This window comes from Podarcis filfolensis, assembly GCF_964270895.1.
Source record: "Podarcis filfolensis genome assembly, chromosome: 5".
Classification (NCBI taxonomy): domain Eukaryota; kingdom Metazoa; phylum Chordata; class Lepidosauria; order Squamata; family Lacertidae; genus Podarcis; species Podarcis filfolensis.
The window spans coordinates 76229289-76241496 of record NC_139608.1 but is presented as its reverse complement, the minus strand read 5'-3'; the positions used below and the strand labels follow the sequence as shown (position 1 = coordinate 76241496).

The 12208-nt window shown below is 45.0% G+C and overlaps 1 protein-coding gene across 47 annotated transcripts in view; it reads right to left on the bottom strand.

The window, feature by feature from the left end:
- The window catches only part of LDB3 (LIM domain binding 3), a 144834-nt gene that overhangs the window by 16523 nt on the left and 116103 nt on the right, over positions 1–12208 (bottom strand). For 18 of the 47 annotated variants that reach the window (XR_014548297.1, XM_083614672.1, XM_083614665.1 and 15 more), the window contains 3 exons: positions 9414–9584; positions 7026–7073; positions 4548–4687 (listed from right to left, as the gene is read on the bottom strand). Coding sequence is in view for 46 of the 47 variants with exons in the window: in XM_083614672.1 (XP_083470798.1) it covers positions 4548–4687; positions 7026–7073; positions 9414–9584 (359 nt within the window). In the remaining variant the exon portion in view is untranslated. The remainder of the gene's footprint in view (positions 1–4547; positions 4688–7025; positions 7074–9413; positions 9585–12208) is intronic. The other 29 variants (XM_083614668.1, XM_083614679.1, XM_083614696.1 and 26 more) reach the window with 3 other exon arrangements.

The following is a 12208-nucleotide window of genomic DNA, read 5'->3' as shown; positions in this document are numbered from 1 at the left end:
TGAGTAACTATGCGAGGGGGAGAAGAGATGGTCTCATCACACCTATCCACATCCTAAGAAAAGGGTTGCCACCTGTCCTCTTTTTTGAGGACACGTCCTGGAAGTTTTCATGGGTATGTAAAATGAGAGTCGTCATAGTGATCAACAGTTAAAAGTAGAAGGCTCCAAATGGTTCCTCTTTTTTTGCTGTTCAAAATATGGCAACCCCAACTAATGCATTTTATGTGGCGTATTTTCAAACTCTGAACTAGCCCCACCCACTCAGGCTGGACATTAAACCAGAAGTGTTATGAAAGGCTTCCTGGGTCAGCTGGCCTCTTGCCTGCGCTACGAGCTCTTCCTTGCTCATGTGTGCTTTTTTGTATTCATTGGTTCACCTCTGACTGCCACCACTGCCTCAGCCTTGACAAACCATCACATTGTGGAGCAGACTGCCAGATTCCGTGCAGAAGCTCCTGGTTTCTGGTTAATGTTTTAACTTGGAGAATAGTGTTGCTATTGACTATGACAAATGCCTTTGTTCTCTGAGCATTCCAAGGCCCAGCAGCCTAAACTTTGCTACACAAGGACCTGTAAGGAACACATTCCTGTATGAAGTGCTCTTGCATAGCAAAGCTTCCTTTAGTTAGACCCATTCCACTTTAGCTGCATCTATATCTATCTATCTATCTATCTATCTATCTATCTATCTATCATCTATCTATCATCTATCTATATCTGTCTATCATCTATCATCTATCCTTGAAAAAGGATCTCCTACATTCTGATTATACATTGCAACCCCTCAGCAAGTTTAGTCAGAAGTAAGCCAACTGTGTTCAGTAGGACTTACTCCCAGGTAAGTGGATTTTTTGGCTTAAATATTTTTCTTTTCTTTTATCCACTCCCAGGTAAGTTTGCTGAGAACTGCAAAACAGGGCGGGTGGTTTTTCTTTTCTTTCTTTACATATCTAATTTACTTTCAAATTCTCTCACTTCAAAGCAGTTCAGACATGGGGGGACTTGGATGGTACTGTCCTCTCGCACGTAACGGCAGCGTCTCAGACTGGCCACGAGAAGTGGTGTTGGTGCAGAGCTGCTTAATTTCAAGTGCCCTCATGTCAAAATTTCCCCCCATTCAGAAAAGTCAGTTTGGTTTATACATGTGATAGGACGGCTGGAACGGATTACATTAGGTCTGCAGGTGTGGGAATGCCATTTTTAATGCTCCCCTTTGTAAGGAAAAATACCCTATAAGTAAAAAGCTAGCAAGTAAGCGAGAAAGGTTGTAGCCCAACATGATCCTGACTGTCCTAGCTTTCTGCTTTCAATGAGGTTTTGAAAATAAATAGGTAACAGAACACTTTAAAATATGATCCCCACCTAGGGCCTTAAGTGAGGTTCATCTATCCTATTACTATTATTATTATTATTATTATTATTATTATTATTATTTCAGTTTCTAGCGCACCCTCTTTTGATTCACAACCCTAAGGCAGGTTAAAGCACGGCATATTAACAACAATAAAAACACAGTAAGTTAAATGTAACTGCTGAAACACTAAAATTCTAACTCTCTTGTTACAGGCCCTCCAACTGTCCCATTTTTACGGGTACATCCTGGAATTACAGAAGCCACCCTCGCTTCTGATTCAATCCCAGAGTGTCCTGCCATTTCAGCCAAGGCGGACCAAAAGAGTGCGGAACCAAAAGACGTGTGCTTTGGCTCCACACCTTGCCGCTGCTGGCCAGTGCACACGCACAAGGAGGGCCGCTGCTTCCTGAAATAGAGTGCCACTTCCAGAAGTACGCCGCTGTCGCCCTCCTCATGTGTTTGTGGCCACAGTGGCGGGTGTGCGGCAGTGTGGGGTGCTGTGCAGTGGCAGGGCATGCACACACTTGAGTTGGCAAGGCAGTGGGTGGGTAAGCTTTGGCAGTGGATTTTGGGGGGGTGCAAGGATGCGAGCGGTGCGGTGGCAAAGGAGAAGTCGGGGTGTGTGTGTCCCAATTTCTTCTTCAGAAATGTTGGAGTGTATGCTATTAACAAGACAGACAATAAGGGGGAGGGGGGTCACAAGCTCATTTCAAAATGACTCCAGAGTTATTTTTGTTTTAAGTATCCATTTCAGCCTGGTCAGAAATACGCATAGCTTCCCACAGAATGAGGCCGCCTGCACATCTGCAATCGGAGCCCGTTCAGACAAGTGCAAAGGCTTATGGGATCCTCCCTTCCTTTTCCTGGCAGCTTCTCATACTGTATTGCAAGTAGCTTCTCAAATTCTTCCAAGAAGCTGCTTGCAATACAGTGGAGTTGCTTGTCTTTCCTGACAGCGACCCACCTCCGGGGAAAGGGCTGAAAGGGACTGTCACCTCTTTCTGACAGCATGTCAGGCCCACTCCTGACATCTGAATCTGCTCCAGTCCTACTGCCTGGGAGTTGAAATAGCAGTCAGTCTGTAGATTGCTCAGCGTTCTGACAAAACTAGAAAAAGAACTAGTGCATCCTGCCACCTTGTGACTGGATTCGGAAACGGCAACCTGCAATCCTGCGACAGATTTCTGAAAAAGTGATTAGGTTCCCAAAAGCATGCTGAGGGTGTCTTGTTTTATTTTAAAGTAAACCAAAGGACATCAAACGATTGCTAAGCTATGTAAGAATTCTTACTGGCAACACGATACCACCAAGGAGCCACAGCAATCATTTGAAGTGAAGCATAAGAGCATTTATATTTCAAGGCAGATTTTCAGCTGTTGCCTGTAAAGCTGCTATTTTTATGTTATTTTCACGTCCCCCCTCTTCCTTTCAAGGAGCTCAAGGTGGCCTTCACAGTTCTCCCCTTCCCCATTTTATCCTCACCATGACCATGTGAGGTAGGTTATACTACTATAGGGTTACCAGACGTCCCCGGTTCCTGGATCCAGTCCCTGGATTTGCAAATCTGTCCCTGGGAAACGTGGCAGTGGCAGCCTTAGCAGCCCAGAGCCAGCCTGGTAGCGCAGTTGGCTCTGGCTGGCTTCAGGAGCTGCCTGCTGCCGTGGCGCCCGCCTTTTTCCCTGCACTACGGCAGCAAGCAGCTCCTGAAGCCAGCCAGAGCCAACTGCACTACCAGGCTGGCCTCTCCTGGGCAACAGCCACCTGCCCGTGACTCCCCTGATCTGTGAAAACAAAGGGGGAAGGAAATCGGGGATGGCTCAGGAGTCACGGGCAGGCGGCGCACTGTTGCCCAGTTTGTAAAAAAACTCTGCGCATTTATGTTTCACAGGGTGCGAAAGAAGGGCTTTGCACCTTTATACAATATGCATGTGTGCTTGGGCCCAGGGTCTTTTGCCTCACCATCCAACACTACTGACTCCCTGTTGCTACTCAGTTTTTTTTTTAAAAAGTGTCCCCGGATTCATTGAAAAAAATCTGGTAACCATATACTACTAGAACGTGACTGGCCCATGTTTGCGCAGTTTGCATTGTGGTGGAGTGGGATTTGAACCTGGGTCTCCCCACAGTCCAACACGCTGGCTGTCTCTATTAGTGGAACGGATGTCCTGTAGGCACAAAAATGGGAGGGGGGGGAGTGAAGGACTGGCAGCCTTTCTCAACCTTGGGTCCCCAGATGTTCTTGAACTACAACTCCCATAATCCCTGACCACTGGTCATGCCGGCTAGGAATGATGGGAGTTGTAGTCCAACAACATCTGGGGACCCAAGGTTGAGAAAGGCTGGACTAGAGGGATATGGGCAAGACACCCAGGATGTGAAGAAACTCCTCCCAACCCTGTCAACAGGGCAAGGCAAGGCAAGAGCATCATCCCCTGGCTGTTCTTTCTGAGCTCCTGATAAAATAATAATAATAATAATAATAATAATAATAATAATAATAATAATAATAATAATAATGTATTACATCTGTATACCACCCTTCATCCAAAAAGAGTTCTGGCACCTCTTTTTCTAGAAAAATAGCACTGAAAATGGGAATGCAAAATACATAAGAAAAAACCCCACACAATTTCACCTGTCTGCTTCCAAAGGAGAGCCAAAAACAAGGCCCATTCCACTGGCTTGCCTCATACCAATTGCCATTTGGCTCCCTCCTTCCCAGAACTATCTGCCTCAGTAAAACCTGGTCATTTCCCCAGTTTTGAAACATGTTGTATGAATTCGTACTGAATGTTCTTATTTTCCTCATTCCTCCCCCCCCCCACTTTTATACCATGCTTATCTGCCATTATTTTAAACTATAAATGACCTTGGCTGCATCGGTAGAAAGGCAGCAGATAGACATAGTAAACAAAAATCACAGAAAATGTGAGTTGTGGACCAGTCAAGTACCTGACTCACTATGTTGATAATGCCTTCTAAGCAAGCTCTCTACCAGTGTTTCTCAAACTTGGGTCTCTAGTTGGTTTTAGACTACAATTCCCATCATCCCTGACCACTGGTCCTGCTAGCTAGGGATGATGGGAGTTGTAGTCCAAAAACAGCTGGAGTCCCAAGTTTGGGAAACACTGCTCTGTAGTATCTGATGTAGCAAAAGGCAGCCCCTTGTGTTAGCAGTTTGAAGTCTCCTTACCTGGCTGATAGACCGAAGGCCTGATGCTGGCAGTGGTGACGACTCTGGGCTTTGAGGCAGGAGCCGGGGCTTCACTGTAGCCTGGGTAAGGAGCAGGGCTGTGGGAAGCTGGAGCTGATGTATAAGATTGGCCTGGGCCTCTAAAACCAAAGCAAAGCTGTGAGCAATTCATGCATATATACCACAGGATTAAGACCGATGAAGCATCTGTTGAATGGTGGCCTCCATAGAACGTTGTGAGAGCCTACCAGAAAGTTCCAGAGGCAAGGATGGAGAGATTGTTACCTTAAAACTCAGTACAGCCAGCATGTAATTCTAATGCTGGTGTTTTAAAAGACTGGGTTGAAAACATATTTAATAAAGGAGAGGCATTGAGTTGCTCTTAGTACATCTGCAAAACATTACATTGGAGAACTCTTAGGGGTGCTAAATAGGGCTAGCCCCATAGAAAAAGGTGAGATTTCAAAAGGGAAAATGGTTCATTGCTTCAGATTCCAAGGAAGATGGGTAAAGGTGGGGTGTATTTCATAGAATAGTAGAGTTGGAAGGGAGCCACATGGTCATCTAGTCCAACCCCCGGCAATGCAGGAATCTTTTGCCCAATGTGGGGCTCAAACCCATGACCCTGACATTGAGAGTCTCATGCTCTGCCAACTGAGCTTGCCTTGTGACTGTTCTTGCCGGTTCACGTATGGTGCACATGGGAGATGGTGATTTAAAGTAGTTACAGTAGAGTTTCTTAAAGCGGAGTGGGGGGAGCCATTTCAACTGAACTCATTTCAGTGGGAACAGTGAAGCCACCAAGGAAGATCTAGAGTAGCCATCTCCTTCCTGATGTCGTGTTGTTGTTGTTATTATTAATACCATACCTATCTGGCTGGGTTTCCCCAGCTGCTCTGGGAGGCTCCTAACAGAATATTAAAAGCGCGACAAAGTATCAAACATTACAAACTTCCCTATACAGGGCTGCCTTCAGATGTCTTCTAAATGTCAGATAGTTGTTTATTTCCTTGACATCTAAATGGGAGGGCGTTCCACAGGGCGGATGCCACTACTGAGAAGGCCCTCTGCCTGGTTCCCTGTATAATCTTGCAGTGAGGGAACCGCCAGAAGGCCCTCGGTGCTGGACTTCAGTGTCCGGACTGAATGATGGGGGTGGAGATGCTCCTTCGGGTATACTGGGCCGAGGCCATTTAGGCTGTACCCCACTCCAGCAGTTTGGTCAGGGAATGTCAGGCTACATCCTGCTGCAGTTGCATTTTGCTCAGATTGAAGACATTGGCAGGCTCCCTTTCAGAGTGGAAGTAAAGGATGTTTCTGACCAAGAGACCTCGAGGCTATCCTCTCTTTTTGCACTGGGGGGTGGGGCGTGGGGTGGCAAATGGATTGGAAGCAGTGCCTGACAGACTTCAGATCAACAACTAACAAGATATTGCACTTAGTATGAAAGAAAGGTAGGCAGCTTCTGTAGTCACTGCCAGGGCCATTTAGTTGTACAGACAGGGGTCAAAAGGGCAGTTTGTTACACAACCCAACCTCTACACAGGTAAATAGGCTCATTTTTTTTAAAAAAACCACCCTCAGAGCCGTCTAGCTGTAAGGGTGTCATATATTGCTTAATTACATAGTGTAATTTTTATTTTTATTTTTATTTTTTTAGTGTAATAAATTAGGTCACAGTGTACAGTCGTACCTTGGAAGTCAAACAGCTTAGTTCCTAATAGGAAGTGACTGTTCCAGTTTGTGAACTATTTTTCAAAGCCGAACGTCCGACGGGGCTTCCACGGCTTCCTGCAGCCAATCAGAAGCCGCGCTTTGGTTTTCAAATGTTTTGGAAGTCAAATGGCCTTCCGAAATGGATTCCGTTTGACTTCCAAGGTACGACTGTACTGTTTATATAGGAAATGTACATTTCCTCAAGAAAATTAAAAAGGGAGAAAAAAGGTGTTATACAAAGACAAAAACTCCCAGCATCACAATTCATATAATAAAAAAGATAACATCCAGCAATACAGCCAAAATAGGAATGCGGATTAGAATTTGCAGTGACGAAGTGGCTCCTGAAAGAGAGAGAGAGAGAGAGAGAGAGAGAGAGAGAAGCCCACTGCTTCATTAATATAAAAGTTTTTTTAGCAAAGTTAGGTCAGCTGTAGGAAGGTATCAGTTGGCATTTCTGCTGGAGAAAGTTAAAACGTTGATGAGGGACTGTGGTTTTTTTTTTGAAGAGAACAGTTTAGATACTGGTGACAGTTTCAAAGAACAGCTCAGCAACACTGAAAGCAACTGTGATTACATCTGCGGCAGATTGCAGCAGTTTTAGACAGCATGTACGTTTGGAAACTATTAGTTGTCAGAGAAAAGGAAAACCACTGCTGAGAAGGAGAAAATTATTTAGATTAATGCTTTGCTAACCATCAACTGGCAAACGGAAAGCAGCGCACTAATTGATTAGCATCTGCACAAAGGCGCACTTGATACCTCTTTTTGGACTGGCAGGTGATGGAAGTAGAAGAATGGTGACTGACGCTAAATAAAAAAAAGACAAAAGTTGGTGTGTTTTTTTAATGCAATGGAAAATAGGTTTGAAATTTGGAATAATCTGAGAGAACTGGGCAAGTCTGACTGTGCATGGTTTCCAGGTAAAAAAAAATAAGCACAAGGTTTGTTAAGGATGTCAATATTGTAAAAAAAGATTAAAGTCTCTTAAATTCATGATTCCCTTTCCACAGGAGTATGTTTAACTGATGTTGAGTCAAAACCTATTTAGTACTCTCAATCTCAGGAAGTCCAATAAAGCCTTGCATTTAAAGCCAATTGATTATTAGCCCACACGGGTGTTCTCATTTTTATGTTTCAGGACTGTTAAACAGTGCTCCCCCCCAAAAAATGTTTAGGGGCACTCTCATTTTGACTCAAGAAAATCACCATTTTATAGTTCAAATTGGGAAAAACAAATAAAGTAAATGGACAAAAGTGCAAAGATTCACAAAATGTTTAGGGGTATGCGTACCCCTGCGTACCCCAAGAAAAAAAGCCACTGCTGTTAGGTATCAACTTTCAGTAAATGTCAGGAGACAAAAGTATTGCTTTGTTACTATGACTGAACACCTGACATTACAAGGGAAAAAAGAGCACATGTGGGGTCAAGACTGGGGGTTGGAATGATTATGAATTATGATTATGATTATGAATGATTCAACTAGAGAAAGGCCCTAGCTGGTACAGCGCTATTATTTGGCTCTCCGAAACACTCGAATGCAGTGTTTCCCAAACTTGGGTCTCTAGTTGTTTTTGGACTACAACTTCCATCATCCCTAGCTAGCAGGACAAGGGATGATGGGAACTGTAGTCCTAAACAGCTGGAAATCCAAGTCTGTGAATCCAAGTCTTATGGCTCAGGACACATCATGGCTGTTCCCTTACTGTGCAGCAGGGGAGCAGGATCCAGATGTCAGGGGTGAGATCAACAGGACAGGAGAACTTTATTAGAAAGTAGTTCACATCGCCTTTGGTGTGTGGCGTGAGACAGCTTCTTTTCCATCCAGACTCAAAATGTCCTTGTGGTGAACGTGGGGTGGGCCAAGCAACATGGTCAGGTCTTCTCCTGCACCTCCCACCTGGCGTGTACATTGTTTCCCCCTGTTTGTGGCCAGACCCAGCAGAAGTCCTGCTTGATACAGCAGGTGGAAGAGAAGGCCGGAAGGGAAGTTCTGTGTGTGGAATGGTGTTTCACTGACTGGCAGCAGCTCTCCAGGGTTTCAGACAGGGGACATGTCAAACCCCACTTGTGGAATGAACCTAAGACCTTCTTCATGCAAGCCCTTCTCTCTTAGGTTTGCTGTGAACACTACCTGAGCACTATCCCTTTGCCAGGGGTATAGGGAAAAACATACATATTCACAGTCCTCGTAGGCACCAGCTGCTTTTAAATTAACAATTTCTTGCTGGAACTGTCATACAATTTATCCCTCATACCTCACCAGTTGCTGTTATTTCAGTTATCCGCCTTGGAAGCAGATAACACTGAAGTTACAATTTTTTTTTTAAACCCCCAAATGGATTTATTCCACCTATATTCCACTTTTACAAAAATCTCCTGTCTTGGTTACTTAATGGGTCAGTGCCCACTTATTTTCAACAGCTCTGTGTTTTCCCACAGCATCTGTTGAACTTGGGGAGAAAGAGAATTTCAAGCCCCTCTGATTTGTTTTGTTGCTCTGGATCTAAATTGCTTTCAAAAATTTTTTCCTTGCTCACAGAAATGTCTATTCCAAGCCAACGAGGCCTGTCCTACACAGACATATACTGTATTTTTTGCTCTATAAGACACACTTTCCCCCTCCTAAAAAGTAAGGGGAAATGTGTGTGCGTCTTATGGAGCAAATGCAGGCTGTATGGCTATCCCAGAAGCCAGAACAGCAAGAGGGATCGCTGCACAGTAATCCCTCTTGCTGTTCTGGCTTCTGGGATTCAGAATATTTTTTTTCTTGTTTTCCTCCTCCAAAAACTAGGTGCATCTTATGGTCTGGTGTGTCTTATAGAGCGGAAAATACGGTAATTTAGTTACCTGTTTTGGTTTTACTGATTTTATCTGTGTGTTTTTTGATGATCGTTCTGGGTATATATTTTTAATCCGTTTTGTGGATTTAAAATGTGTTTCATCTACAGTTTTATTACGTACTCTGCTCAGAATGCGCTTTGATTTAAGCACTTCATAAATCTTACAGATAATTTGGTAAATAGTTATCTTCCCCCCAGTATCCTCCGTTTTCTTCCTCTCTTCTCCCACTCCTCCCCTCATTCTCTTCCCAGCCATGTTACACACATCTAAGCCAACAGGTGAAGCAAACAGGCACAAAGTATTACCTTTGGCAAGAAGACGAGATGGAGTCGTGCACCATGGAAGTGGCCGCGGCTGACGGCAGGGTCATCTGATGAGCGGCACTGTGAGCGGCAGCAGAGGGCTGATTGGCTGAAGCAGGCGGCACAGCAGAAGGGGCGCAGCTGGTAGACACTGGCGCATGCTCAACAGGGGTACTGATCAAAGTTAAATGGGATAAAACAAGGTTGCGTCTTTAAAAGCTGCAAGCTATTTTTTCTTTTAACCAAGCCAAGACCTGTTTTGCTTGGGCCCGAAAGGTACATACACACATACAAAGAGGCGAGCAAAATTACTGTCAGGTAATTTTGAAGCACGACTTTAAAAAAGCACAGCCGTGTATTGAGGATGCTTGTTAAGCTCCGGCCACAGTTAGAGCTGAGGCGAAATGATTCGGCGTTCTCGTTGGACGGGGTCGCACAGCCGAATTTCAGCATGAGAGGTAAAAAAGGTTAGTGTGAACTGGGCGGTACACATGGGATGGATCAGTAGCCACCTTTGCTGGGAAAAACACAGAGACGATATCGGGGACAGGAATCACCAAAAGGGTTTTCTGGGGAAACACCAATTCTGCATCCTCGCAGGACTGGCTACACAAGCTCTTGGGAGCAGGGGCACTGACTTGCTGCCCCCCACATTGAGGGGGCCGGGTGTCACGTGACCTGTCTCGCCCCCACAAAGCAGGCCAGCCCATCGGTGGCAAGGAGCACAGAGGGCGAAAATTGCCCTCGGCGCCCCCCACCTGGTGAGACAGCACTTGCCCATTGGAGGCGGGGGATGGCAGCCCCCCCTCAATATTGGGGGTGGGTGGGCTCGGCCCCCTGTCCAAAAATATTGAGGGGGCTGAAGCCCCTTTTGCCCACTATAGTTGGCGCCCCTGTTTGGGAGGAAACACGGAGTACAAAACTTTAGCAAGCTGTTGAAAGCAGCTAACATGTGCAAAGGGGGGCGGGTACTTCTATATGCACAGATAGGTTAGAGCTGGAGCAAATTCAAAAACTCTTCCTTCCCTCACCTCTGCTCCTAACTCCGATACAACCACAGACAGATACATGTGTTGCCAGGTGGATATAGGCCCCACACAACAAGTGCATCTCCCTAAATACCCTTTCCCCCACTTGGGCTTTCACCGAATTGGTTACTGCTTCATACGTGTATCAACCAGTTTGTTATGTACTGAGTTGAATAGGATCCAAAATGCAGCAGTCTGATTGGTCCTAGAACAATAGGATTCAGAATGCAGCAGTCTGATTGGTCTTAGAACAATGCAGCAGTATGATTGGTCCGCAGGAGCCACCCAATCCAGCTCCAGGTGGAAGTGAATCCACAAGTTGATTGGCCTACAGGAGAATCCCGGAATTAGCCAATCACGTGCAGCCCATTGTGTAAATAATGTATATAAAGCAGATATTTTGCGGGGAAATTCATTCCTCCTCACCACTATGAGCTGAATAAAGAACATGAAATCCATTCTCGACTCAGAGTATATTTCACAGTTCACACAAACCTTTCTTAAGTCTACATAGTTATGAATATGCAAATATAATTACATGGAGAATTGTGTGAATGAGCCCTGTGATGTAAAGTGGAAGCCCCCTTGCCCTCAGCAGAACTTTACAGCCTATGCAGACTCCCTCCACTAGCAAACACCCTTCAAGAGGCAGAGTTCGCACATGGTGGTCTCCCTTTGTGGAACTGCACTCATTGCATATGTGACCCTGTTATGGCACTATGAAGGGTTCTATCTCAGCCATCTCCTGACATGCTCATTTTCTATATGCAGGGAGTTTTATTGTTACACGGGGGTGGGTGAGCATTCAAATGTGATTCTCCACCCACAGTCTGAATGGTGTAGCCTAACAAGAACTTCAACATGTGATTTTCCTGATTCAGTTCGTACAGTCCGGTTGCATAGTGCTGTGATGCACCACATCAAACCCCAACATCGACGATCTGGTGCCCTTGTGCTGGCATCGGGACCTGGCCTTGTTCAGCTTGTGACCAGCAAAAATACTCCTGTGCCAGGATCTGACCGCTTCCCCACAATCTAGATTACAGGAGTGCCATTAATAAGCATGATTTATGACAACAGATCCACAGAGTTCCTTTTGCAGTGTTCTAATGATTGTTTAAGCCCTGAGAGAGCCTGAGGAGATATGAGCAGGTTCTCCTGAACTTTGACAGAAACATGGTTTTCTGAAGGTACAAAAATCCAATTAGTGGTCCCTTGACTTTCTCATCCTGCCTGTTTGCTAGCTCTAGAACCTTGCCAATGGCCAGGTTTCCTTGTCTGCCATTACTGATCTTCCCATTGAAAGCTCTCTTGATGTATCTTATGCAACCTTTTCTGGTTTGAATCATTAGCGTGTATTTTTGCCTGTTCACAGATATTTCAGAGTTTGACTCCCCTCTAAGCTGTTCTGCCCACCAAAACCCCACTATTCTAAAGCGCCACACATTATATTCTACTTCACAGATGTTATGGGTACCCCCCTAAAATAACAGGAGTTGCTATTCCATCTTATTGGTTTGTATGGAAAATACAAAAGTATATATGCCAGACAATTGGGTGGAAGAATATCACGGGCATCAGTTGTGTGTAAACACATCGACCAGGGATGGGAAACCTGTGACCCTCCAAATGTTATAGGACCACAAATCCCAGCTTCCTTGATCAGCATTAGATGATAGTAAACTTATGCAAACCAAGTCATAGTTAATGATCATGAGGGCAAACTATGACGATAAACTAAGGTGGTTTAGAGCAGTTGGTTGCACTTAA